This window comes from Marmota monax, unplaced genomic scaffold (genome assembly GCF_021218885.2).
Source record: "Marmota monax isolate L192 unplaced genomic scaffold, Marmota_monax_Labrador192_F-V1.1 WCK01_AAM20220418_F8-fsc00106, whole genome shotgun sequence".
Taxonomy (NCBI): Eukaryota; Metazoa; Chordata; class Mammalia; order Rodentia; family Sciuridae; genus Marmota; species Marmota monax.
The window spans coordinates 6,431,776-6,458,672 of NW_026695218.1; the positions used below are offsets into that span (position 1 = coordinate 6,431,776).

The 26,897-nt window shown below is 41.3% G+C and overlaps 1 protein-coding gene across 1 annotated transcript; it reads right to left on the reverse strand.

The window, feature by feature from the left end:
- Positions 1 to 5,365: 5,365 nt before the first annotated feature.
- Positions 5,366 to 26,861, reverse strand: Actg2 (actin gamma 2, smooth muscle). The gene is made up of 9 exons (XM_046432380.1): positions 26,745 to 26,861; positions 18,823 to 18,984; positions 17,536 to 17,664; positions 12,230 to 12,340; positions 11,880 to 11,964; positions 9,806 to 9,967; positions 8,787 to 8,978; positions 7,286 to 7,467; positions 5,366 to 5,583 (listed from the first exon to the last, which is right to left on the reverse strand). Exons 2-9 carry the CDS (start codon positions 18,946 to 18,948, stop codon positions 5,440 to 5,442), a joined length of 1,131 nt encoding a protein of 376 aa, XP_046288336.1. The 5' UTR covers positions 18,949 to 18,984; positions 26,745 to 26,861; the 3' UTR covers positions 5,366 to 5,439.
- Positions 26,862 to 26,897: the final 36 nt, after the last annotated feature.

The window sequence follows — 26,897 nt, forward strand, 5'->3', positions numbered from 1 at the left end:
AACCTGGGTGGCGCTAATGGAGTTCTGAGTAAAGTCTGTCCTTTTCCTTCCCCACTTCTGCAACCGCCTCTGTGTAAAAATACTGTTTACATTTTTTTTTAGTTGTTGATGGAACTTTATTTATTTATTTGCAGTGCTGAGAATCAAACCCTGTGCCTCACACATGGAGGGAAGCGTACTACCACTGAGCCACAACCCAGCCCCTTTTTACTTTTCTTTGATTAAGTGGGGCATGGTGGCACCTGCCTGTTATCCCAGCAACTGGCGGGGTTTAGGGGGAGGCTGAGGCAGAAGAACCTCAAGTTCAAGGCCAGCCTGAGCCCCCTCCCCCCAAAAAAAACAAACAAACAAACATAAAAAGGGGTGAAGATGTAGCTCAGTGGTAGAATTCCCCTGGAGTCAATTCACAGTACTCAAATCAAACAAACAAACAAAAATTTCTTTAGCTGTGTAAACTCAGAAAATATTCATCCAAAAAAGTTTGACAGACTGTCTGCATCCTTAGAGTCTGGGCCCATGAGAAAGTTAAATGAAGCCTTATTCAGGTTTATATTCATGCAGGCAACTAATCTGCCCTTAAAAGTTATTTTTAAAAAATTTGGGCTGGGGTTGTGACTCAGTGGTAGAGAGCTCGCCTAGCATGTGTGAGGCACTGGGTTGGATCCTCAGAGCCACATAAAAATAAATAAATAAAATAAAAGTATTGTGTCCATCTACAACTAAAAAAATTTTTAAAAAAACTTTATAATGAAGCATAATATGTATGAGGAAAAGAGCATATACTGTGAGTGTACAGTTCAGTTAAATGTTCACAAACTGTATACTCCCATATTACCTGGATTCAGATGAAGAAAGGCATTACCAGCATCCTCAGAATGCCCCCATGTCCCCTACCAGTTACTATCCCTCAAGGGTAACCACTAGATTGACTTTTAACAGCAGAAATTAGTTTTGCCTGTTCTTTATATAAATGAGATCATTTAAGAAGTACTTATTTCATTTGACATAATATCTGTGAGAGTTATTATGTCATGTGCAGTCGTTGTAGTTCATTCATTTTCACTGCTACATAGTATTCCACCATGTCACTATACGATGTATTTTAGCCATTCTACTATTGATGAACATTTGAGAGTTGCTAGATTGAAGCCATAACAAATAACGTTGCTATGAATATTCTTTTACATGTCTTTTGGTAAACAAAAGTATGTATTTCTCTTGGGTGTGGAACTATTAGGTTATAAGTTATGTGTATACTCAGCCTTAGTAGATATTCCTAAATATCAAATAATTCCATAATGTCTGATTATCCTAGTTGACACGGCCACCATCAATGAGAGATAGTTCTGGTTGTTCCACATTCTTACCAACAACTGATATGACCACCTTTTTTTCACTTTATCTATTCTGTGTGTGATGGTGCCTTGCTATAGTTTTAGTTTGCATTTTCCTGCTGATTAATGAAGTTGAATAGCTTTTCAAATGTTTATTGACTGTTTGAATATCTTTAGTTGTGAAGGATCTGTTCAAGTATTGTGCTCATTTTTCTATCGGTTGTCTTTTATTTGTCTTGTTCTTTATATAATCTGAATATGAGTCCTTTGCAAACATTTTTCTCTCCCACTCTGTGGTTTGTTTCTAAAAGGGTTCTTATTTTTTATGTTTGGTGTTTAGTATAAATTAATAAACCAAAATATACATAATAGAGTATTTAGTTACCCAATACTGTCATTAGTAATGATCTTCCTATCCCCCTTTATTTATTTATGCTTGTTTGATTATTATACCATACATAAAAAGTCAGTATCTTTCTTGGTTCTAATTATAAATTCCTAGGAGAGAGAATTAGATCAGCCCAACTGTCATCAGACCAAAAGGAAGATGCATTTGGAAGCTTAGAAGACACCTGAGTTCCAGGCAGGAATTCCTAAAGCTGTATTGGTCCAATTATCTGTGGCCAAGGAATAGGAGCTCACAGAATAAACATAGGTGTTGGGATCCCATCTCTATGCATGAGAAAAGAAGACACCAAAAGGGTGGTGATTAGTTCCTACTGGCAGTGGCAAACAGGGTGTTTTGCAGAAAGTAGTGGCATATTGGTGAACAGAATTACCTCCCACTTGCCTGGAAAAATGAGGCACTTTCTTCTCCTGGGTGATTGTCAGAGATCTGCTGGAGTTTATGAACAAGAGCTAATGTGGTGGTACTTCAGGGGACTCTAGTCATGTCACATCCATTCATTGAATCCAATATTTGCTGAGCATCTACTAGATGTCAGACACATTGCTTGGTCTTGGAGTATAGCTCTGAAAGATGTACTATTTTCCAAATGATTGTAAATGCTACTGTGATAAATAAAATGCTGATACATATTATAGAAAATGCTATGCAGCCATTAGAAATTGGAGATAAGCATACAAAACGTGACTTTCTTTTGCTGCCTGGATTTGCTACATCTCATCTGCATCAATACTTTTCTAATGTGCTAAACTCATTTGTCTTTGTTGAAAAGCATGTTTCCGGAATGCCCTGCCAACAGGGCTCTTACCTGAGCTAGCCATATGAAGACCTAATGTGAGATTTGGAAGGCAGAATGAGATCACCAGCCACTCCTCTGGGGGAGATCATCACTGTCAGATACTATGACAGACAAACATGCCCAGTAGATGGATCTCAGCTACCTCCCCATGCAGTAGTGAGCCCTCTCTAATTATCCTACAATTCTTTTGCAGACCTTCACTTCCCTAACTCCTCCTACCTTTGGGTAAAGCCTCATTCCTGTAATAAATTCCTTACTCCCAAAATACTCACTGGTGACTCTGCTCCCCTGAAGGCACTCCAACAGCTATACCTAATTATAAAGGGAGGCATATAGGGAGATGTTTAAGAATGTGGCCTCGGGCTGGAAGTATAGCTCAGTGGTAGAGTGCTTGCCTAGCATGCTCAGGGGCCTGATCTCCATCCCCAGCACCACGAAATAAAATCAAGTAAAATAAAATAAATGACCTGGGTGAGGATTAGGAGGGAGAATCCACTAGCAGTACCTGTCTTTCATGTTCCTCAAGACACTATTCTTCTAGATAACTCAATATCCACTGAAGTACTGGGGATTGAATGCAGGGTACTTTACCACTGAGCTACATCCCCAGCCCTTTTAATTTTTTATTTATTTAATTTTTAAATTTATTTATTTATTTGAGACAGGATCTCACTAAGTTATTTAGAGCCTCACTATATTGCTGAGTCTGGCCTTGAATTTGCTATCTATCCTCCTGCCTCAGCCTCCTGAATGCTGGCATTACAGGCTTGAACCAACATACCCAGCAGTACTTTTTTTTTCTTGAAAAAAGAGTGGGGTAGGAGACGGGGAAAGTAGTAGAAAAGAGGGAGCAGGAGGAGGAAGTGGTGAGGGAAGTAAGATGGGTATGGGGGATCAGATGATAAGCCTACCTATCTTTCCCCCATGCTGTGATTCCAATACACCCCTCTAAAGCAGGTGGTGTTAGTGCTATCTGTCCTGGTGTGTATGTGTCTGTCCTCTAGCCTCCTCCTTGTGCTTTCTCTTCCAACAGCCAGCCTTTTCTTCATATCCTCCTGGAGTATATCCTCACTAATTGCTGGAAGGTGTGGGACTGTGAAATCCAGCCTCCCTGCCTCCAGTCAGGCTCAGCTTAGACTCTAGAATTGCAGTGTGGAGATCAGGCTGAAGCTGCCTGCTGGGGCACTTTGCCTGAGATCATCCCCTTGCTAGGCTTCCTCTTTCTTCTTGTGCCTCTCCTAGTCTATTTACCAGGTTTCCCTGAGAGCACTTCCTTAGTAAGTCACTTCATTTCAGGATCTGCTTCTAAGGCTGAAGTCCTCTAAGAGTTTTTGAAAACATGCTCCTCGACTCCACCTATCTCCAGAAGGCAAGGGCAAGGATGGCGATAGAAAAACATCTTACATTGAGGTCCCTGCATTTAACTACGGAGCCCCACTGTCTCCAAGTGGGTGTGTCTGGGGTGGCTTAGACAGGATGTGATCAGGAACATGGAACTTGGCTACAGGGAGAGAAGGAAGAGGCACCAGGCAGAGCTGAGGACCTTGTCCTGCTACTGAGTAGCTGGGTGGCCTAGTAACTAGTAAATAGCTGTAAAAGGAAGATAACACCAGTACCTGCTTTATATGGTTATGTTGAAGATTAAAGGAGGCAATCGTGGAGCTGGGGTTGTGGCTCAGTGGTAGAGTGCTTGCCTGGCATGTATGAGGCACTGGGGCGGGGGGTTGATCCTCAGCACCACATAAGAATTAAATTGAATAAAGGAACTGTATACATTTTAAAAAAAAAAAGGAGGCAGTCATGTGAGGCTCTCGACACAGTGCCTAGCATGTTATAAGTACAACTAACATTTAGTGAGTACTTTAACATTTAGCTTTATTTTCTCAAAGCACTCTCTTTAAAAAATATAATATGTGGCCTTTTAAAACATATTTATTTATTTTTATGTGGTGCTGAGGCTCAAACCCAGTGCCTCACATGTGCAAGGCAAGTGCTCCACCACTGAGCTACTGCCCCAGCCCCTCTCAGCACTTTCTGGATGCTTCTGTTTGCCCTCATGTCATTGTGATACATGTTCACATGTTTGTCTCCCCTTTTATGCAGTGATATCTTGATAGGAAGGAACTGTCTTTGTGAGAAACATAAATCACATGTGGTCTTACCCAGGAACTCTACATGCCCAAAATTCAGCAACTACTTATAAAAGTAGAGAATTGACCAAGGGCAGGGGACAGAGAAAAATATAATACGAAGCAGATGGGAGAGAAAAAAGAGAAGGGACAAAGAGATCGAATGAAGGAAAATAAAAGTTCTTCCCAAGGGTGCTGTTCCTTTCTTGATTAATTTTGGAGCCAAATGCAACCCAATCTTCAATGACAAAGGACCTGAGAGATCTTAGGCCCATTGTGAGTTTCCTTTTCTAAGTACAAATAACCATGTGTTTGAGCCACTTATGTCACATCCTATATGACTTGGGTTTGTGTGCTCTAGTGTATTGCCCTTGCGTACGAGGATTTACACCTCTGAAAGCCCAGGTTTCTTAATCCCCCAAAGTCATCTAGCTCATATTCTTACTTATGTTCAAGGAAGAGGAGAAAAGATGGTACAGCTTTGGAGTCAGATATACTTGAATTTTAATCTTGGTTCTGTGTAATCCTCAGCAAGACTTCACTTCTCTGAGTCTCATTTTTGTCTTCTATAGCACAGGGATAAGAATAGTATCTAAAGTACCAAAGGAGCACTGTGTAGACTAGAAATAATTTGAGAAAAGCCCTTAGCATTGTGTATGAGACACAGCCCAGGAAAAAAAAGAGTCCACAAGAGAAGTAAGGCTTGCAGGTTTAATGTTTCAGTAACTGGTATCAACAGTCTCAAGAGAATCCTGAGAACCTGTTGTGACTTTAGAAGCACTTCCTGTGGACAATGGAGGGTCCTGCCTCATCGTACTCAGGCTTGCTGATCCACATCTGTTGGAAGGTGGAGAGAGAGGCCAGGATGGAGCCTCCGATCCAGACTGAGTACTTCCGTTCAGGGGGAGCAATAATCTGCAAAGAGTAAATGTTTGAATCATGATCAGCCCCCAAGAGCAACAGGCAAGGAAGTTGAGCATGGTAGCACATACCTGTAGTTCCCCCGCCCCAGACCTTAGGCAACAAAAGAAAAGAACTGGAAAGGAGGACCAGAAATCTTCTCACCATGCTTCTAGACTGCCCTGGGAAAGGGCGGCCTCCATGATCAGAAATGAACAGGATAAACATTGTGGTAGACTAGATATGTCTACTTCCCCACCCCTCCTCCCATCCTTATGGTAAAAATGCTTGCTGTACCCTGGTGGCTGTTTCTCAATGTAGATGAAGCGGGCACCTCAGACCTGTTGAACCAGAATCTGGGGTGAGGCTGGGTGTGGCATCCTGGCATGATGCCCTCCATGTGGCAGGCAAAGTAAGTACATTTCTCCTGAAGTTCTGGGTGGGAAGAGCCTGTAGGTTCTTGGCAGTTTTCTGGTGACCTGCTCTGCTACCCTGTGATGAGCACCTCCACCAGGCCAGGGAAGGCCCCAGCAGCCTTCCTTTCTGAGGAAAATTCTTAGAATTGTGACAGAGAACACATCTCCATTAGGCCTACTCCCCCAAGACCACCTTTATTGTGAGAGTAACTTTCCAGCAGTTTCTTCCTATTCCCAACTCTTTCTCTAAACCTGTTAGCAGGAAAGTTCCCAGAAACCCTGGGAAGGTAGGTATGATTGCTTGGAGACCAGAGGCTAGGGAGAAGTGGTAAACAGGTGGGCTTCCATCCTGCTGAGGCTCAGGACTTAGAAATGCACCCTGGGGAGAAGCAGTGTGGAAGTCCAGAGGCAGGATGAACAATGGATCAGAGCAGCTTAGCCAAGAAATCAGGAATGTCAGCTGGGCACAGTGGCACATGCCAAAAATCCCAGTGGCCAGGGAGGCTGAGAGATGAGTTCAAAGCCAGCCTCAGCAATGGTGGGGCGCTTAGCAACTCAGTGAGACTCTGTCTCTAAATAAAACACAAAATAGGGCTGGGGATGTGGCTCAGTAGTTGAGTGCCCCTGAGTTCAGTCCCCAGTACCAAAAAAAAAAAAAATCAGGAATGTCCCTGAGAGTTTTTAGTGGCAGCCAGCCCCATGAGCAAACATTCCCTTTTAAAATTTTGACCTCCTCTAGGGTAACATCCAAATTCTTGTAAAACTTTAAAGACATTTTAACTTTGCCTACTTTCTTCTTCTCTCCTTCTATTTCCCTCCTCCCAACTTCCTCCTACACTGACCCAATATTCTTTTTTGTGTGTTTGTTTTTTTCTTGGTACTGGGGATCAAACACAGGGTACTTTACCACTGAGCTACATCCTCAGTTCTTTTTATTCTTTATTTGAGACAGGGTCTCACTAATTTTCTGAGGCTGGCCTTAAATTTGTGATCCTCTTACATCAGTCTCCTGAGTTGCTGGGATTACAGGTATGTGCCACCATACCCAGCTCAATATTCTCTTTATCTCAAATTCTTTCAATTTATTCTTGTATGACATCCATATGACAAGAGTTCATCCATGCTAAACATGTCTCTAGCCTATCAGGTCTCAAGAAACATAATCTGCCAAGATGAAATTTGCTCCAGACCAGGCTGCTGCTGAACCCAAGAGAACACCAGGTTCCTGTGCCTGTCAGCACCTCCCAGGTAGGCAGGTCTCTGTGCAAAGAATAGGAAAAGGTATCTAGGGCAAGACTCACCTTGATCTTCATGGTACTGGGAGCCAGGGCTGTGATCTCCTTCTGCATCCTGTCAGCAATGCCAGGGTACATGGTAGTGCCCCCAGAGAGGACATTGTTGGCATACAAATCCTTACGGATGTCAATGTCACACTTCATGATGGAATTGTAGGTTGTCTCATGAATTCCGGCAGACTCCATGCCTAGTGGCGATTACAAACCCATTGTTTCATAAACTCAGTTCCAGCTCCTCATATGATCCTTCTGCTGCTATTACAACTGCCCTAGTTCAGAACTTTAATCAACGTCCCACCTGGATTACAAGAGTGGACCCCCAGCTGGTCTTGACCCTGCTTTTAGCTTCCCCCTGTTCTAACTGATCTTTCACACTGTTGACCACGGCATATTTCTAAAGGGACAATTCCTCTTACATACCAGCTTACATTACAGCTCTAATGTGATAAATTCACATAGCATAACAATTCCCTATTATAGTATATTGTTCACAATAAAACCCATCAATTTGTACAACTATAGTGCACCAATAACAATGTGGAAGAATATATTGTTCAATAGTTTTTAGTGTATCCACAGAGCTGTGAAACCATCACAATACAATTTTAATTGATTAAAATTAAATCAAATTTAATATTCTCTTGGGGGACACATTTTTAATGCCCCCTAAAGAAACCCTCTACACTTATCATCCTCTTATACACCCCTAAGGAAAGTAATTGTCCTTGTGTTAAATATTACTTTATAATCCTTGTCTTAATACCATCTGGTAGGTTCATCATTGTTTCCAATTTATAGATGAGAAAATTGGAACTTGAAGAAAGGAGTTAAGTCCAAGGTGACAGGATTTGGAGGGGCAGAGTTGGGACTTAAAATCAAGTCTGATCTCTTTCCTACTGTAGATATGTCCCAATGATTGGAAAATATCCTGATATGTGTAGTGTATTAATCTCATTCTTAGTTTCATTTTATATTCTCTAGCCTGTTTTTCCTTTATCTTTTTTTAACTTTTTCTAAGTTGTAGATGGACACAATACCTTTATTTTATATGTTTATTTTAATGTGGTGCTGGGGATGGAACTCAGTGCCTCATGCATGCTAGGCAAGTGCTCTACCCCTGAGCCACACCCCTGGCCCTCCTTTATCTTTTTAATTTTTTTTCTTTAGTTGTAGATAGATACAATACCTTTATTTATTTATTTTTATGTGGTGCTGAGGATCAAACCCAGTGCCTCACATGCACAATGCAAGTGCTCCACCACTGATCGATAACCCTAGCCCTGCTTTTCCTTTATCTTGATTTCCTGGCCCTTTTATTTAAAATTAGATTTTATCCAGTTGTTTGTTTATATAGTTTTGATCCTTCCTGGAAAAATATGTATAAATAATAAACAAAATGTCCATGATTTCCTGGTATTTCTCTTTGCATACCTCGCCCACCCTTCACCTTGAACCCCTCCACTGTGCCCTCTAGATCAGTGAGCAGGGACTGAAAATAGCACCTCACCAATGAAAGAAGGCTGGAAGAGGGTCTCAGGGCAGCGGAAGCGCTCATTGCCAATGGTGATGACCTGCCCATCTGGCAGCTCATAACTCTTCTCCAGGGAGGAAGATGAGGCTGCTGTGGCCATCTCATTCTCAAAATCCAGGGCCACATAGCACAGTTTCTCCTTGATGTCTCTCACGATTTCTCGCTCAGCTGGGAAGAACAGAAATGACAAATAGTGGGTATTCTGTTCTGATAGCTTGTTTGTGCCACTGTGATCACCTTGAAAAACTCCTTATATGTATTTTGAATTCAGTCTTAGGATGATACCTGGATTATCCCCAAAGAAGGTCAATGGCCTCTTCATCCCATGTAAAATTGTCCACTTTTTTCTAAAATGGGAGTACAAAAGCTTTATTCCCAAGCAAAAGTTCGCATGGGATTTCCCCCTTGTTCTTATCACTGTCCTGATAATGCCATAGCCTTCCTGAGGGCCCTACAGGGCACACTTCCAATCTAGACTCAAACTTACACTTTGTTATCCCACAGAATATTAAGGCCCCTACCTAAAAACTCATTTGCACAGTAGGGCTGTGTGATGCCCCTCTTCTTAGAAATTCAAATCTCTTTAGTTTACAATTTTCTTCAGACAAACCCTAGCACCCCTAGGTAATGAAATGCACCACCATATCTTTACTACCATTCATCCCTGTCAAAGCCACAGGTCCCAGTGTGACACAAACAGAAGCAGCAGGTCCCTAATGAGGGAGAGGATGCTGGAAAAGCTGTAATGGAGGGGTTAGCTGAGTGACTCTTAGAGCACCCAAGTCTTGTCCCCATCCCCAGGGTGTCTTTATTAGGAATCTTCCTCCTTCAATAAGCCTGTCTTGACCAGAGGCACAGCCCCAGTTTTGGGTTAGTCTGCCCCCAAGAGAATTAGAGGACACTGGACCACAGAATTCTTCTTAGTCCTAAGAACTTGCAGTCCTACATCAGATTTGTTCTGAGTTCAAGTCAAAATCAGGAAAGGGGCTTGATACCTGTGGTCACAAAGGAATAGCCTCTCTCTGTGAGAATCTTCATGAGGTAGTCCGTGAGGTCGCGGCCAGCCAGGTCAAGGCGCATGATGGCGTGGGGTAGGGCATAGCCCTCATAGATGGGAACATTGTGGGTGACTCCATCCCCTGAATCTAGGACAATGCCTGTGGAGAGAGAGGATGGGGCAAATGAAAATCTCATTCTGTCTTTCATCTATATTTTCCTGAGATCTGTTACCAAATGATCTCTAGCTACCATATTTCCCTTTAGTAATTAAGAAAACTCACCCACCATGAGAATCATCATTCATATTTGTGTGTGTGTATATCAGTTTTTTTTTCTCCCAAATGAGACTATAGGCCTCTAGAAGGCAAGTGAAATCTCTCCTTTTCTTGGATTCTTTGAAATACATTCATGGTAATGCACACTTGTTGATTTGCATTCAATCTAGGCTACATGTTCTTGAAGTAAGAGTGGAAATCCTTCAGGAATCAAACTAATACATATGTACCTACAATCAGAATGTTAAATCTGGAAGGAACTATGAAAACCAATCAATTTGAAAGGGATTAACATTCTCTACTAATGAAACTTTTAGTAAACCATGAAAGGAAATAAAATTTCTCTAAAAGAAATCCCTCTTGATCCAACAGCAATATTCTAATTGATGGGGAAACACCGCTAGATCAACATTTAAAAAAACATTTTATTTTATTTTTTACTTAGCATGATATTTTATTTCTCTTCTTTTCATATTTTTTGTTGGTCATCATTATCATTATTATTATTTTTGGGGATGCTAGGGATTTAATTCAGAGGACTCAACCACTGAGTCACATCCCCAGTACTATTTTTTGTATTTTATTTAGAGACAGGGTCTCACTAAGTTGCTTAGTGCCCCACTTTTTGCTGAGGCTGGCTTTGAACTCATGATCCTCCTGTCTCAGCCTCCAGAGCTGCTGGGGTTATAGGCATGCGCCACGGCACCTGATTGGTCACCATTATTTTTTAATATTGTCCTGGATGTTCTAGTCGATGTAGTAAGACAGAAAATGTAAATACAAAATATTATTACCAAAAATAAACAGAATTGTCATTATTTACATATGACATGGTTTTATGTTTAGGAGACTAAATGTACCAACTAAGAAACCATTAGACCATAATAAGATGGTTTGACAAGGGCCAGATGCAAAATAAATATTCAGAAACTGGTAATCTGCTCTTGTACACAAAAGTTTATTATGAAAAATTTTAGAATAAAAACTAGAGAAAACCAAAAGGTCTAGCAAAAGAGAAGTGGTTAAATAAATAAACAATGAAGCTATCATTCCATGACTACCATGTGTCCAGTAAACATGATGTTTATATCATAAAATCAAGTGCAAAGCCCAGAATACAAAACTGTGTGTGCTATGTATTTCATCCTTGCTGTCCTTATCACATGCAGTGAAATGATCTTTTACTTTTATCTCTCCCCCATTAAACTGTTCACTCCACGATGGCAGGATCTGTTTTATTTGTTGTGTATGTCCATGGCCTGGTACAGAATTTGGCACATTCTAGAGAGTAATGGGAAATATTTGATAGAGGAGTGAATGGATAAATGAATGAGTTCATGATGACTGAATGTTTGAATGATATTGATGAAAGCTGTCAAGTCCCTATTAAGGGTCATTTTGTGTTGAGGTTCTGTGTTTCCAGAATATCCTTCCACAGCAAGGTCACATACATATAACGTCTATCACCACAGGTTCTACCTTTGCTAACTTTATGAGGTAGAACATTCCAGGGTCATGGGATGCGTGTATAAGTTCCTGGAATGCTACCATAAGGAACAGCCCTCACTGAATGTGTGTGCTAGTTATGCTTTGTTCATGTAAATTCTTTCCAACTCTATGAAGTAAGCTCAGACCCAGCATTTCCCATAGGCATTCCTATCTGTTAACTCTAAGCATAATTTTCTCCTGGACTTTGGCTCTCCCTTTAATTGTTCCATGCAGGATCCTCTGCAGGAGGTCCGCTTGACCTTACTTCCCCTGAAATCAGAAAGAAAGAAATTACAGGGCTACTTACCTGTGGTGCGGCCAGAGGCATAGAGGGAGAGCACAGCTTGAATGGCGACGTACATGGCAGGGACATTGAAGGTTTCAAACATGATCTGAAAGGACAGTGAAGAATAAAGAACTATCTGTCAAAAATTGCAGCACCTTTTGGGCTATAGAGTGGTTTGTAATCTTATTAAGGGTAGGAACTAAGCCAATTTGGTACTTTATACTATTCCCACTTCCTATAGGCCTTGCCCTGGGCTATATAGAAGGCCCTCAAAACAGTCTGTTGCACTGATGTATGAAGGGGAGAAAGTGTCTGATTTGAGCATCCATGTTGCACTCTTGTGCCAGACCTCAAGTCTTGCCAACTCTTACCTGGGTCATCTTCTCCCTGTTGGCCTTGGGATTTAGTGGGGCCTCTGTGAGCAGGGTGGGGTGCTCTTCTGGTGCTACCCGTAGCTCATTGTAGAAGGAGTGATGCCAGATCTGGTTGAGACAAAAGCCAGATTAGCCCAGCAGACTCCCAGCAGGCTGGAAAATTCTAACAAGCCCCTGTAAGGGGAGTGGATGGGTTGGATCTGGAGAGGAGAAAGGTCAGCTTTGGGATTTCTAATTGACACGTAAAGGACATATTCTTTCTCAACAGGGCCCCAGGCAGGCCAGCCCTGGGGCCAATATACTGTGTGTGTTGATTATTTCCACTGGACTTTCCTTCTTCCTGTTTCTCCTTTATCTCCTTTGCTTTGTGCCTCAAAGGAGATGGGCATATTGTTCATCACTTTCTGAATTCTGTGTTTGGCCAGTGGAAGATTCTAGCAAGAGAATTAGAGAGTAGGAGGAGAGAAAGTGGTCAGGGCATTTCTCCTGGCAATGGTGTGGTCCTCCATGAACTGGTGGGTAGCTCCTTTTTCAGGACTTCAGCTCTCACTGGGCTCCAATGACACTGCCCTCCCCCACTTTGTCCTTTCAGACTTAGGGGTGTAAGAGCTCTCACTGTTTCTGGCACTTGGGTGCTTTAACATCCCTTTCTGGTTACCTTAACCCTGCTCACATCTTTTTTTTTTTTTAATCAATTAAAATAAAGAGTATACTGTCTCCTGCTGGGAACCTAACTGATATCTGACTAGGCTAATTGGTGCTTAGAGCAGGATTTCTCATCCCAGCACTGTGACATTCGAGGTTGGATAATTCTTTGTTGAGTGGGCAGATCTGTACATTATAGGATGTTCAGCAGCATCCTTGGTCTCCATTCATTAGATGCTAGTAGCACCTTTCCAATTGTGACAATTAAAAATATCTCCAGATATTACCAAATGTTCTCTGGGAGGCAAAAGATGATACAATAATTGTCTTTATTTCAGAGAAATTTGGTACTAGTGACAGGGAAATGGGGCTTTGGTTGCTTTCAGAGGTAGGACATAGGGTCACTTGGTCCCCTTGAACCCGTATATTTGTGAACTTTGGTAGGAGGATGCTAAGTGTAATGAAGGTAGATGTGAATCAGACATGGTGCCCAGTTCTTTTGAAATCTGAAGGGATGAAAGACAGTCAAAAACACAAACTGCAAAGACATACCAAATTGTTTGGTTAAGAAAGAGGCAGGAGTTGTCAAAATCTGGGAGATTTGAATGGGTCTGAAAGCAAAGAAGGTCTCCAGAGGTGGGGAAAAGCATCTGAGGCAGAGGAAATGGCACAAGCAGAGGCCCTGACTTGAAGGTTTAGCAGGATCATGAAAAATAGCAATTGGTCTTAAAAAGGTGATGTTTCTTAAAATGTGCCCCTGGATGCTCTCTCTCAGCATAACCTGGGACCATTGTCCCAGGTGCAGGTTCCTAGGCTCTATTCCAGACCAACCAAATCAGTATCTTTACATGTGGGTCCAAGCACCTGCACTTCATTCTATTTTATTAACAAAGTATTGTATCCTAAAAGTTGAAAATATTTATAATTCAAAAAAAGAAGAAAAAAATTATTAAAATATCCCAAATTTCCATCAACTAATAACAGTTAACATTTTGTTTTTGTTCTGAATCTTTTCTTTATGTATTTTAAAATTTGTTATTATTATTTACTTATTTCATATTATTATTATACTATGTTCAAATTTGTTTTCATAGCATAAATAACTTTCTCTTTCATAGTCAATATTCATTTTTAGTAAAGTAAGGAAATATTTTTAGTGCTTCAATAGTTTATCATATATGTCATATATTTAATCATTACTATTAGAGTGTCTGATTTTTGTTTATAAATGATCCTGTAAAAATTATCTTTGTGCACTTTATATTTTCTGTTTTGAATTCAAGATGTTTTACAGAGAAGAATCCTAAATGTGGAGTTAGGAGACTAAAAGATGTGGCAACTGGGAGACTATTTTCTGTGACCGACAAGTGTTAAACTACTCCTTAAGAATAAGTAGGGGCTGGGGTTGTGGTTCAGTGGTAGTGCCCTTGCTTAGCATGTGTGAGGCACTGGGTTTGATTCTCAGCACCGCATATAAATAAATGAATAAAATAAAGGTCTATCAACATCTAAAAAAATTTTTAAAAAATAGAATAAGAAAGGGCTGGGGATATGGCTTAAGTAACATCGTGCTCGCCTGGCATGCAAGAGGCACTGTGTTCGATCCTCAGCACCACATTTAAAAAAATAAATAAATAAATAAAGATATTGTGTCCACCTAAAGCTAAAAAAAAAAAAATAATAGAATAAGAAAGTAGCTGAGCATAGCAGTATAAACCTGTAACCCCAGTGACATGGGAAACTGAGGCAGGAGGGTCTCAAGTTTGAGCCTCAGCAACTTAGCAAGACCCTTTCTTAAAATAAAAAATGGAAAGGTCAGGGGATGGAGCTCACATGTAGAGCACTCCTGGTTCAATTCCCAGTAACAAAAAAATAAATAAATAAGAAAGTGGCTATTTTGCTTAAATTCAATGTTTTCACTCTTAAAATATGAAATAATTTGATAGGTAAAAAATAATATCTGGTTGCTTTAATTTTAAGTGTTTCAAAATGAGTTTTAAATCTTTTCAAATTTGCAACTTTTTATAATTTCCATTTGACAAATTACCTGTTCATGTCCTTTATTTGTCTAAGGGACATTTTGTGGTTTTAATTACCAATTTGCCTTAGCTATTTATATTAATCCTTTAATGCACTTTAGTATTTTTTACAATTTGACATTTGACTTTTGATATTCTTGATATGCTAGAAATTATGATTTTTTTAAGAAGTCAAATTTGTCTTTTCTCTGAATACTTTCACCAGAAAACTGATTAAACATGCACATTTACTTTTTAAAATTATTTATTTATTTATTTATTTATTTATTTATTTATTACCAGGGATTGAACCCAGGGGTGCTTAACCTCTGAGCCACATCCCCAGCCCTTTTTTAAAATTTTTAGAGAGTCTTGCTAAGTTGCTTTTGGCCTTGATAAATTGCTGAGGCTGGTCTTGAACTTGTGATCCTCCTGCTTTAGCCTCCCCAGCCTCTGGGATTACAGGTATATGCCATCATGCCTGGCTATTCTTTGAATTTTTATATTTAATTTTCTCTTCAAGTGATATATATTTGGTTAAATAGTATGAGATAAGATTCTTCAGCCCCTCAAATAACTAATCAGTTGTCCCAGAGTAATTCGCTGAATGATCCTTTTTTCTCCTCTAGTGTTGGAAGTTTCATGTATCATATAATCCCTTTTTACCTTTGTGCTGGCATCAAATTGTTCTAATTTTTATAACTCATATTTATATTTTAGAATTTGGCCGGTCTCACTAATAATTTTTCTTACTCCTTTTCTTCTCATAATCTTTGCCCATTTATTTCTCCAATCATACTTTATGACTATTTTGCATAATTTTTCTTGTACTGGCAATGAGTGTATAAATTATTTGGGGGAAATTTGGCAGCCTTACCCTATTTAGTTTTTCTTTTTAAGGCATGTATTATTATTATCCTAGAGGCTTCTTTGAAGGATTCATACATTATCACTACTGTAAAAAAATATTTTATTACTTATGTTTTCAAGTTAAAGATCGTGAGATATATATAAATAAAAAATATCACTTTCTCTTTAGCACTAATCCATGTTCTAGGATTATACTAAATATTCACCTAATTCAATCTCCAAAGCAACCTAATTAAGGAAATATTTTTATCTTCACTTACCAATGAGGAAACTAAGTTTTAGAGAGTGGGATTTGCACCCAAGTCTCTCCAATGATGCCGGTGTCCATGATCTCCCCCACTTGACTGTAATGTAAAAGCTATTGCATTTTATGTGCTTATCTCATATCCAGAGCAACCAAATCCAGGATTTAGAGAATTACAGAGTTCAACTCAATATTCTTCATTTCTAATGCCAGTCTGCTCAATAAGCTCTCTGTTACCTTTCAAAAGACGATCATCTTAGAAATAAAGACTCTCATACAACTGTCAGTGGAATTGATTGAAGGAATATTAGAGCCAGGCACAGTGGTACATACCTATAATCTCAGCAGCTTAGAGGCTGAGGCAGGAGAATCCAAAGTTAAAAGTCAGCCTCAGTTACTTAATGAGGTCCTAAGCAACTTAATGAGACTGTCTTAGAATAAAAAATAAAAAGGGGGCTGGAGTTGTGGCTTAATGGTAGAGCACTTGCCTAGTGTATGTGAGGCACTGGGTTCAATCCTCAGCACTGCAAATAAATAAATAAAATAAAGGTCTATTGACAACTAAAAAATATTTTTAAAAAATAATAAAAAAGGCTGGGGATGTGACTCAGTGGTAAATTGCCCCTGGGTTAAATCTGTAGTTACCCCTCCCCCAAAGAGAGAATATTAGAAAGGCTCTGTAAGCATTTTGCACACGAGTTTGTTTGTCACAAATGTTAGCATTTTTAAAATGCTCTCTCTTTACATTTTCTTACACAAAAGAACTTCTTGAAACCCCCAGAGTCCTACTTAAGATTTTCATTAAAGAATCATGATAATAATATAACATCAATTCACCTATCTGAAATCAAAACAGAGAAAATAAAAAGGGAGAGAGGGTTATTTGCATCTCTGGAGGTAGCACCAGCATTTTATTTTAGGTACCAGGAATTGAGCCACATCCCCAGCCCTTTCTATTTTCAAATTTAAGACAGGGTCTCAGTAAGTTGCTAAGGCTGGCCTTGAACCTATGATCCTCCTGCCTCACCGCCCCTTCCCCCAGCCCCAGTCACTGAGATTACAGGTGCTCGCCATTGCACCCAGCATTTTGAACAAGGGTGAATATTGACTGGAGCGAAGGTAGCGAAAGGAGGACACTGGAAATGAGATATGGCCAGGTCCTCAGATGCCATGACAGGAAGTTAGGAACTTACTGTTGTTAATGAGGAGCTACTGACGATTCTAGAAGATGTGAATGACCTGAGCTGATGTTTCTAGAAAGAGGAGCTTTGCAGCAGGGTAGAGAATAGGGTGAGTGAGGGCCGGAGATAAAGAAAGCAGTGGGAAGCCATTGCAACAGTCCAGGGAGAGAGTTTGGCAGCGTAGGTTGGAGAAGTTATCATGGGGGATGGAAAGAAAAGAAAGAAGGAGGTGAGAACATTTTCAAGGAAGAGTTGTCAGGGCACAGTGGGTTGTGAGATTCTAGGGTCATGATGATGGATCATTGTTAAAATAAACACAGGGGGATTGTGGGGCAGTCCAGATACCTTCTCCATGTCATCCCAGTTGGTGATGATGCCGTGTTCAATGGGGTATTTGAGAGTCAGGATCCCTCGTTTGCTCTGAGCCTCATCCCCAACGTAGCTGTCTTTCTGGCCCATTCCCACCATCACACCCTGCAAGAGACAAGGAAAGAGAGTGAAGCTGCTGAAGGCTTCCTACAGAGGGATTCAGGCACTAGGCTAACTCTGGAGAAGGAAGAAAATGAGAAAAAGAGCCCCCCAGATACAGGACAACAGAAGGTAAGGGTGGGCAGACACATGTGAGTGTGGAGGTGACAAGAGGAGGAGGTAAGAGATTTCCTGTGGGCTGTTTTTTCTTCTCTCTCCTAAGACAATGTCATTTTTTTTTTTTTTTAGATAAAACAATGCCCATCCATACACTTTTCCTCCCTCTTCTCCCCCGGCCCCATCACACCCGCCCCCTGACATGTACTTGCTCTCCTTAAGTGCCCTGTGCTTATGCTCCACACCTCCACATTTTGCTTGTGCTCTCCTTTCCACTAGCTGGAATCCTCCTGAGCCTCTGGTATCTATTTTTCTATGAAGCTTTCCCTTTCCCAGATTCCTCTCTGCCTATTATTCCCCTTTGGTGAAATATTTTTGCCTCTTTCACAACCCATGATCTCAAGTGAGTTGTGTGTCATCTTCACAAAATGCAAATTTTTTAAAAGCAAGAGGCTTAATAAGCCAATCCCAAAAAACCAAAGGCCAAATGTTCTCTCTGATATGCTAACTCACAATAAGCAGGGGTGGGGGAGGATTGAAGTACATTGGATCAGACAAAGGGGAATGAAGGGAAGGGAGCGGGATGGGAATAAGAAAGACAGTAGTAGGAATTGGACTTAACTCTCCTCTGTTCTCATGTGAATACATGACCAGGTCACGTACAACCACAAAAATGGGAAGTTGTACTCCATATGTGTGTAATATGTCAAAATACACTCTATTGTCATGTATAACTAAAAAGAACAAATAAAAAATTTTAAAAAGCAAGAGCCTTATTTAATCTCATGTATCTTCATTCCTCCAAACCTAGCAACTCCCAAAACTTAAGCCCAGACATAACACATCATGGTATGACTGATAAATATTGGTTTTGGCATGGGATAATTCTGTTTAAAGAGTTGCACTCTATCTTTGGTCAGCAAACAGCCTCCCACCCCACCCCAGCACACATGTGTGTCATACACACACACACACACACACACACAGCATAGTTTCCACAATGTGGCTTGTAGTGGTTCAAAGTTTTGGATCCAAATGAGCACAAACCTGGTGGCGAGGGCGGCCCACGATAGAGGGGAAGACAGCCCGGGGGGCATCGTCTCCTGCAAAGCCTGCCTTGCACAGGCCAGAACCATTGTCACACACAAGTGCTGTAGTCTCTTCTTCACACATGGTGAGTGTAGCTGAGTGAACTGAGGCCTGGAGCACCTTGGGGTTGTAGGAGAAGAGAACCCGTCAACTGCGTGTCAAATCATATTATAAATATCTTCTTGGTTGGGGGATCTTGCATCACCTGCAATCAGGGTCCAGTTCCAGAAAGGGCAGGTGTGGACCTGGCCTCCCATTCTCTGCCAGTTGGGCTTTTCCCCTCTACCCTGCTGTTATGGAGTGATTTATGTCCCTTCTCGAATTCCTATATTAAAGTCCTGATCCCCAGTACCTCAGAATGTGACTGCATTTGGAGATAGGGTCTTTAAAATGGTCATTAAATGGAAATGAGGTCACTAATCTAATATGGCTGGTGTTCAATATGACTACTCCCACAGAAAGTATATCCTTATAAGAAGAGAAAATTAGGACATGGATTCATGTAGAAGGTGGCTACAAGAAGGTAAGGGTGAGAAGACAGCCAGCTACGAGCCAAGGAGACAGGCCTCAGGAGAAACCACCCTGCCAACACCTTGCTCTTGACCTCAGACATCTAGTCTCCAGAAACATGAAAAAATTAATTTCTATTGTTCAAGTACTCAGTCTGTGGTACTTAGTTATGGTCATCCTGCCAAAATCAGCTTTCATCTCATGGAGTGAATCACTAAAAGACTTGAAGTTTAGGAAAAGAGTTGAAAAAAACTGCAATATACCTAGCAAAGGGTTATTATTTACGATATACAAAGAACTCCTACAAACCAATAAGAAAGTAAATAGCTGAAAACAAAAGATAAAGACTGAATAGATAATTGACAGAAAAGGAAATGCAAATACCCAACAAAAGATGCATTAGCCTCTCTACTTACCAGAAAAACGCAAATTACAGAAGAACATCTTCCACTCATATTGTTAAGATTCAAAGTTTTATGACAAGTGTTGGCAAAAATGTAGGAAAACTGGTACTTTTTAATTAGGGAAACACAGGATGCACAATTTGAAAAGACCCAAATATCCAAATAATGGGATACATCACTGTACTGTATTGTAGTTAACAGAAGAACAAGGCATATCTATATGGGCTAACATGGGTAGATTTAAAAACCATTCTTGCTGAAAAGCAAATTATAAAATAGAACCTGAAGCTGAAACCATTTATGTGATTTCTTTCTTTTCCCCCCTTTTTTTTTGTATCAGGAATTGAACCCAGGGGCCCATAACCACTGAGCAACTTCCTCAGCCCTTTTATATGTTTTATTTTGAGACAGGGTCTTAATAAGTTGCTTAAGGTCTCCCAAGTTGCTGAGGCTGGCTTTGAACTTGTGATCCTCTCCTGCCTCAGCCTCTGGAGCTGCTGGGATTACAGGCATGTGCCACTGCACCTGGCTATGTGATTTCTTTCTTTCCTTCTTATTTATTTATTTATCTAACTATTTATTTATTTATTTATTTATTTATTTATACAAGGGGTTGAACTCAAGAGCACTTAACCACTGAGCCACATCCCCAGACCTATTTTTGTATTTTATTTAGAAACAGGGTCTCATTGAGTTGCTTAGGGCCTCACTAAATTGCTGAGGCTGCCTTTGAACTTGCGATCCTCCTGCCTCAGCCTCCTGAGCTGCTGGGATTATAGGTATGCACCACTGCACCTGGTTTATATGACTTCTTTTTAAAGCATAAAAGCATTATGTATTTTCCATGATTTCCTACTTGTGATATAAATATATAGCAAAAATTCTGAAAGGCTACCTAACAGGTCATTGTGATTGCCTCTAGGGGTGGGGAAGGGGACAGGAAAAGGAGGTGCTGGGTTATATCTGCAATGATTTAACTTTTTAAGGAGACTGCATTCACATATAGCTTATATAAACAAAAATCGATAATATATTAAAGAAAAAAGACGCAGTAGTTATCTGTGAAGACTACAGTCCTGAGGGTAGAAGGACCTCGAAGAGGATGGGGAGAGAGAGGAAGGGAAGGAACTTCCTGATGGGACTTGCCGTCTGCTGCCTTGACAGATGGAGAAAACAGCATTCCTTCCTCCATGATGAGGACTAAATCAGTACGATGTGAATTGATGAAGGAATTAATTTTTCCAACATCGGAGACAGTCTTTCTTCCTTCCTGCCTCTCTTCCTTCTTTCCTTTATCCTCCCTCCCTTCCTTCCTTTTTTTTTTTTTTGTGTGTGTGTGTGTGTGTGTGTGTGTGTGTGCCAGGGATTAAACTCAGGGGCACTAGATCACCAAGCCACATCCCCAGCCCAATTTTTGTATTTTATTTAGAGACAGGGTCTCACTGAGTTGCTTAATGCCTCACTTTTGCTGAGGCTGGCTTTGATCCTTCTGTCTCAGCCTCCTGAGCTGCTGGGATTAGGGGCATGCACCACATGCCCCAGCGCCTTCCTTCCTTTTTTGATTAAAGACAGCATCAAACAAATTCTTGGCACTTGGTGATTAACAAGAAACAACAGGATCTCAGGGAGCAGTGAGCAGATGGCCCTCTAGCTGAGACACAGGGGTAGGGTGCAGTGGACTTGGACAGACCCCAGCAGAGAGGGCTGCAGAATGTGTGACCACAGGTGGCTCCGACAGGGAGAGGGAGAGAGAGGGGCCCCAAATGGCCTTATGCTGAAAGTGGACGGTGAAGACCATGGCTAAAACAAAGAGGAGACAGAGTCTCAGACCTGTGAATGCAAGGTCAGAAAGGATATGGAGGGATGGAGCAGAAGCTTATTAGAGCAATTTTAAGATGAAAATTCTGTTTGAGGTAGGACTCCCAATAGGAGAGGCCTTTTAAAATCTGCTTTGCTTCTGTCTCTGTTGGTCCTCAGAATCTCGCAATGGCAGTGGAGCTTAGTCTCATCTTTCTAGCCCTATGGGGCCCAGAAGAGAATAGCCCTATTGATAAAGCCATGTGGCTAAGCAATAAGACCATTAGGCAAATTTACAGCTGGCTGAATTGCTGGCACTGAAAGGTGTTAGTTAATGGTGGATATCAACCTGGAGGTGGCAACATGCCTCAGAGCTTTACTCTAAGTCTTTCCCCAGGTGACATTTTTATAAATGAGTTGAATGAAAACAGAGAGTACTGGCTGATTGAATTTCTGGATAAAACAGAACTAGGGGAGAGAGTAATATTAAATAGTTTGGATGGAAGAATCAAAATCCAAGAAGTTCCAAAAAAACAGAGAAAATGAGTTGAATCAAAGAAGATGAAATGCAGTGGGGTAAGTAAGAGGTTCTACGTGTGAGTCTCAATGACCAAACTATGAAAGCTCTTGTTTAGCACCTGTGAGTAGGACCTGGTGTCTTATGGAGTGCCAGCAATGCTGTGACCAGGATTAATTGATTGATTTTACATTGCTGAGGAACCTAGGGCCTTGTACAAGCTTGGGCAAGCACTCTACCACGGAGCTATATTTCTCCTACCCTGTGTCCATTTTTCAGTCCCACTTTTACTGGTCAGGGTATGGAGAAGTAGGTTTATAATCACTGCTATCGAGGGTCCTATTGTCCTGCTTTTCTGAAGGGGAATTTTAAAATACTTATGAAAATCCTTAAAAACATACATAAATTTTGGTTGGACAAAAAACACTTCTAAAAATCCCTTCTTATGAACCGTCACATGCCTCTTTATCACAGCTTTTTTTTAATATTTATTTTTTAGTTGTAGTTGAACACAATACCTTTATTTTATTTATTTATTTTTATTTGGTTCTGAGGACTGAACCCAGGGCTTCTCACATGCTAGGCAAGCACTCTACCACTGAGCCACAACCCCAGCACACAGTTTTTTTGAAATAGTCAAAATTGGATACAGCCCTGATGTTGAAAAGTTATTGAATAAGTGGGATTATTAACTAATTAACAGGAACCTACGTACAATAGCAATATATTTAATGCAATGAAAAAGGTGCAAGTTGCTTTGTTAGGTGAAACACCACAGTGTACTCAGTGTTTCCACGTTTGGTGAAAAGTGTTTTAAGTTTACGAAATGTGGTATTCTTCATGTATACAGCATCATCTATTTAACCCACACAATGTCCCTGAAAGAAGCAATTTTAAATCCCATCTCACAGACTTGGAAACCACCTTGCACAGAAGTTAAAGAACTTGTCCAGGACCTCCCAGGCCTGGCATCACCCCAGGACAGGTCTGAAGCCTGAGGGTGTGTTGTCCCCACCACTTTGGTGAAATTGTCCTAACTTCTCCATGTTTGGTGTTTTGCTTCTGCCTGCCTGTTCCTCTAGAGCTGTTGGCAGCAAAAGCAGCAAAACAAAAGGGTCTGTGTTCTTTCCTCTCTGTGAACCTCTGAGCTCCTCCTCTGCCAGCACCATATCTGAGTTGACATTTATAGCCCCAGCACCTAATTCGCAGTTTAGTGCAGAGTAGGTGCTCAATAAATGTCGGGTGACAATCCCATCACTTGGTGGACCCATTCTGCTCTGCCCCTTGGATCCTCAGGTACTTGATTTGAAACCACATGGACACAGTTTTCTCTTCACCAGCTGACCAATTCCAACCGGTGGTCCACCTTGAAGGGAAGACAGCGTCCAAAACCAAAGGGTGGCAGGGAGGTAAAGCTGTAGCTCTATGACGGTCTAGCTCCAGAGCCCCCTCTGTCCTTCTCTCGGGTGTGATTTATAGTTCCAGTCCCTCTGGCTTTTCAGTTAACCCTTTGCCTCCCTCCTGATGTTCCACATACACAGACAGAATCAGAGCCTCCGACTTTGTTTCCAGGCAGTGTGGCTGCTGAGACAAACCACAAAGCAACTTAAAACCGTCAACAGGACCATTCTGCAGCACTTCAGGTGCTTTAAATCTGTTTCTGCTAAACCAAAGAAGAAGTGAGGGTGGTGACGGCAGGGTGAGGGCTGGCGGCCTAGAGCGGAGCCTCTGTGGGGCCCCACAGCACCCCGGGAAGAAAGGCTCTACCCTGGAGTCAGACTCCTGGAATGTCTCTGCCAGGGAAATTCTAACCCTTCCTCAGCTGCTTTCTGGTAATCTGTGGCTAGTCTTGAGCATGTCAGCTGAATCAGAGCCAAAGGCACTGTGGTTTCCTGGGGTCACAACCACTTTGTGCTTGAGGGAAGCTGAGCCGATTGTTCTGGCTCTTTCAGCACACAATACATCTGGACTTCATTGAGGCTTGCATGGAGTTAGAAATGCAGTTTTAATTTATTATTTTCCCCCAAAGGTGGCCAAAACCCCAAACTTAATGAGTGCAAATAATCTGCTCACTCACCCATCTCCCTGGTCAACCCTGACTCAGAGGTGTGAAAATCTTCCCTCCCTACCACTCTGAAGGAACAAGTTTGACCACAGAACTCCTCTCACATCTTCTTTCTTTGCCCTTATCCTCCCTCCTGGGACACCCTCCCAACACCCTCGTCCACATGTCCCTCCTGGCCTCCAGTTTCCTGCTCTGAAAATGATAACATCTGTCTCACAAGATGATGAATCCAATGAAATGAAAGTGCTGTATAAATTGTAAACCAAGGTAGGCAAACTCAGGCCTGTTTTTGTACAGCCCACAAGCTAAGAATTTTTTTTCCATATTTTTGAACAGCTGGAAAAAGATTAATAGAGTACTGTTCCATTTTACATAAAATTCAATTTCAATGTCTACAAATAAAGTTTTATTGGGACACAGAAATGCCCACTCATTTCCATATTATCTATGACTGCTTTTGTTACAATGGCAGAGTTGAGAGTAGTTAAGACAGAACTTCAGGCTCACAAAGCCTAAAAATATTCACTATCTGGAATACTATATAAAAAGCATATAAACCCCCATTGTAAAGGGCACATAAAATAATAATTCTTATTAATTTCTCTTATTCTTCTCCATCAAAGTTTACTTCTGGCAAATTCCTTGCATGTATTATTTTGTCAAATGAACCCCAATATTGTCTAATTATAATGCTCCAATAAAAAAAGAATTTCTAGGATGGAGCTTGTCATATTGGAAAAGATTAAGGTTTGAATTTAAGCCAGTTTCAAAATACATTTTCATTTTAGTGGACAATTTTGGCCCCCAAAGGAAGATCTCTTGATGGTGGAATTTCACACTGTAGTTGGGTATATATTTGGAGTGAGGGCTTCAAATGATTATTATCTGCCCCTCCCCTAACATATATAAATACTGCAATAGTTTGGATATTTTTTTTTAAAATAGCTTGCTAGTTTCTCCCCCGACACCCACACATTTTTTATTGGTGCATTATAGTTGTACAGAGTAGTGACATTTGTTGTTACATATTCATACATGAACACAATGAAACAATATAATTTGGCCAATAGTTTGGATGTTGAATATCCCCCAAAGGCCTATGTGCTAAACATTTGTTCCCCAGAGTGGCATATTGGGAGATGGTAGAACCTTCAGAAGGTGGGGCCTAGTGGGAGGTCATTGGGTCATTGGGTCATGCCCTTGAATGGGACTGTGGGACTCCAGCCTCTTTTTCTCAGTTTCCCAGGCCTTGTATAGAATTGCACTGCTCATGGCACATTCTCCAGCACCTAACCATCTCCATCACGGGAGGCTCTGCCTCTTTCCAGCCCAAGGTCTACTCTGAAAGTGAAACCCACATTTAGATAGTAAAAGTGGGTGCTCAGAGCCTCCCCATGCAAAGTATGGTCCCAGACCAGCAGTCTTAGCATCATCTAGGAGCTGCTTGGGCATATAAATCATCAGTCCCACCCCTAGCCTACTAAATCAGAATCTGGGGTAACTGTGGGATGATCTGTTTTAATAAGCCTTCTAGAGGATTCTTATAGTCTGAAGACTTACGACCAGGCCCTGGCCATGTTAATCTGAGTGCTGTACTTTATACATTTAGTCCTTACTACAGAGCTAATTAGTATATTGTTACCTTTACCCCATTTTACAGGTAAGAAAACTGAGGTTACTCACTAACTTTGGCTACCAGTCTGCTTCCAAGGCCCTGTACCATGACACCAACCTGCCTCAGCTGTTAAAAAAGATGTTAGTGGATTCAGACCACAGAAATGGAACTGACCTCTCTATCTCACTTCCTTTTGATTCTTTGTGTGTGTGTGTGTGTGTGTGTGTGTGTGTGTGTGTGTGTGTGTGTGTTTGGGGCACCATGGCCTTCACAGGTTATTTTGCAGATGAGTGTGTGTGAGTCTTTCAGATGAGTTGCTTAGCCTCTCTGGACCTCAGTGTTCTCATTAGAGGAGAATGAATTAATTGGCTTCAAAGTGCCTTCCAGCCCTAAAACCAAGGACACAGGACACTTGTCCCTAACTTACCCTTGACTTTTCCTCATCTACAATGAACCTAGAACCTTCAGAGATTGAGAAAATTCTCTACATCAGCCAAGCAAGCACAAACCAGAGAACAGAAAGACTTACTTGGAGAACGAAAGAAAATAACTTTGTATTCCCAACATAGACATCTCACGGACACCAGGACCATCAAATACCCTGAGAAGATACTGTTTTTCTGCAAAATATCTGCTTTCCTAAAACATCCTCCCAGACATTCTGACCCATGACAAAGGACATCTGAGTGAGCCGGGCAAGTAGAGACTGCAGGCGCCACATCCCAGCAGCCTCCTGGCCTAAGAGCAGGGAACATGGTTCCAAGCTGCCCCTGCCCCAGGATGCTCCCTGGCCAGAAATGGCCTTTCCTGGCAGGCAGCAATGTGCTTGCAGGCACTGCTGCCACCAAGAGCCTTGACGTTTGTGACCTGGGCCAGCGTCATGGAAGCCAGGCCAATCTGGAGGCTCCTCCTGCACCCAGAGGCCAGGCAGCCCCAGAAAGGAAGAGGCTGCAGAAGCTGTGTGGTACTCACCGAGGGTGTGAGAGGTCCTTCTCCCAGTGACTGAGGGCTGCTGTGTCTTTGGCAGAAATACCAGAGCAATATAAAACCCCAGAGGCGGATCTTCTTTAAACAGAGTCCCTAAAAAGGCCAGCTGACGGTGTGTTAGCAATATTACCATATAAG